At 56.2% G+C, this 2,296-nt stretch overlaps 1 protein-coding gene across 1 annotated transcript; it reads left to right on the top strand.

Annotated features, from left to right (window-relative positions):
- Positions 1–749: 749 nt before the first annotated feature.
- Positions 750–2,090, top strand: LOC123141367 (zinc finger CCCH domain-containing protein 14-like). The gene is made up of 4 exons (XM_044560536.1): positions 750–805; positions 919–1,127; positions 1,245–1,305; positions 1,390–2,090. Exons 1-4 carry the CDS (start codon positions 750–752, stop codon positions 2,078–2,080), a joined length of 1,017 nt encoding a protein of 338 aa, XP_044416471.1. The 3' UTR covers positions 2,081–2,090.
- The last annotated feature ends 206 nt before the right edge of the window (positions 2,091–2,296 follow it).

Genomic DNA, 2,296 nt, shown 5'->3' with positions numbered 1-2,296 from the left:
GAAGCCTATAACGGGGGAATTAGAACCCACTATCCAGGGAGGCAAAACGGGCCAAATCATCTCTAGGTGACATCATTCGACTGAGACTTCGCGAAGTCTCAGTGGACTGATTCCTAGACACACCCAATATTTTTTTCATACCATACGAAGAAACTATATACTCCTTGTGCATATCTGAACATGGCTCCTTGCCTTGTTGTTTCGCAGCAAGTTGGCCTCTGAACTTCGAGGTTAAAATTTGAACCTCCGAGTTGCAGAGTCGCCACCCTGACCAACAGCACGATTCACCTCCGACCCTTGGCCTGCAACCTCCACGTTTTGTGCTCTGCCCACACATTCATAAGCTTGGGGAGAAGATCCGCGTGCCGTTGCAGCCCCTGGGGAGTTGAAGTCGAAGAGGCTGAATGTGCAAGCAGCGGCTCAACCCAATCGTCGCGACGGATCAACGTCACAAGCGACGCCTCGTTCCTGCATGCGCGACTGCACCAGAGGCAAAGGCTCTTGATTGGCGATCGAGCTTGCGCCGGGACTTGTCCCGTCAATCAATTTACCAGTAACGCTCCCTACCATTACCATAGGAGGAGGGCGCCGCCGGCCGTACGTCCACTGGCCTCCCCTATGCTGGGTATTTACATAATGCGACTTCTCTGCTCCTGGCTTTTTTCACGCCATTGCCTACTTCTTCTTGGCGACGCAGTGAACCACCGTAGAAACAGCATGCATTAGACTGAACTTCGGCTGCCGGCGACATGAGCTCGGCGCCTCCTGACGATGGCGTTGTTCCTTCCTCCGTCACCATGCCCAGGTACGCACGCTGGGTCATGCTGCATGCGACTCTCCATCGTGGCATGCATGCATGGTTAGTTGAGTTCCTTCGTGACTGATCTGATATATCTGACCGGGGCCGATCGATGTAAGGGAGGGGCAGAGGATCAAGTACTCGAGGGAGCTCCTGCTCGCCGTCGCCAGCTCCGACGCCTGCAAGGTGCTGCCCGCGGGCGTCGACCTGTCCAAGCACCCCGATGACGTGAAACTCTGGGTTCGCGCGGAGACTTGGGCCGCCCGCTCGGTTGGAGGAGCAGCACCTGGACGCCAAGGGAAGTCGGAATTGCCTCAGCGAGCGCGAGGTGAGTCCAGTGGTATCCAGGCGAAAGAAACTGGCTTCGTCGTTTCATCTCCAGATTTTCCATTCGGAGCTATCTTATTTACTTTGAACCGCATGATCGGTTGTTTTGGTGAAACAGAGCCGGAGTCTTTTCAAGCAGGCGTAGGAAGCAAATCGAAGCCATGCATCAGATTCTTCAGGTACTCAAATACTTCAACAGTTCCTGTTCTGTTTGCATTTTGCTGGTTCGGTTGTTTATCCGCACGATGTTTCCCATCGTGCAGTACTGCAGGTTGCCGCTTTGGTGACAACTGTCGCTTCATCCACTACATCCCGGGCGGCTACGTGGCCGTCGAGAAACTGGGCATCCTGAGTGGCGCAGCTCCAGCTCTTCCACCAGCACAAGGCGTGGAGAATCCCGGCAAGCATTTGTCCATGGACAACTCGACGCAACCACCCACAGAACCAACTCCTACCGGTGACCATGCACTTCAAGCACAGACGGCGCCCGACCCCCGCAAGGAAGCGGTGGCGAGCTTCGGCGCTTCGTCGACGGCCAAGATCAGCGTGGACGCGTCCCTCACGGGCGCCATCATCGGGCGTGGCGGAGCCACCATAAAGCAGATATCCCGGGCCAGCGGCGCCAGGCTGCGCGTCCGCGACCACGACTGGGACGCCGACTTGAAGAACGTGGAGCTGGAGGGCACGTTCGACCAGATCAAGAATGCTTACGATATGGCCATGGAGCAGCTGATCCACGTTGTCAACCACGACGGCGGCGGTGCCCCTTCGCCTGCGGCAGGAGCAAATACGACGTCTCACGGCGGCGGATGGCAATTAGACAGCTTCAAGACCAAGCTCTGCGGGCACTTCGCCAGGGGATGCTGCACTCATGGCGACGGGTGCCGCTTCGCCCACGGCAAGAGCGAGCTGCGCAGGCCGGTTCCTGCTCCTCGTGATCCGGGTGGTTGGTAGCGATCGACCGGTTGATGTGATATTGTGACGACTCTGATTGAAGTCTGAAGGTGATTTTTCTGCCTGCTCTTGCGCTTATGTGAATGTTCCGCCTTGCTCTGTCAGTTTGTGACGACCTGCATGTGCGATAGCTGCTTGTTGCCGTTGGTAAACTGGGTATTTCATCTGTCTGCTGCTCGTGTTGCAACTTGCAACCCCAATCATTTTCTGCTTTGA

The sequence above is a fragment of the Triticum aestivum genome, chromosome 6D, assembly GCF_018294505.1.
Source record: "Triticum aestivum cultivar Chinese Spring chromosome 6D, IWGSC CS RefSeq v2.1, whole genome shotgun sequence".
Lineage (NCBI taxonomy): Eukaryota > Viridiplantae > Streptophyta > Magnoliopsida > Poales > Poaceae > Triticum > Triticum aestivum.
This window is presented reverse-complemented; position numbering and strand designations above follow the sequence as displayed.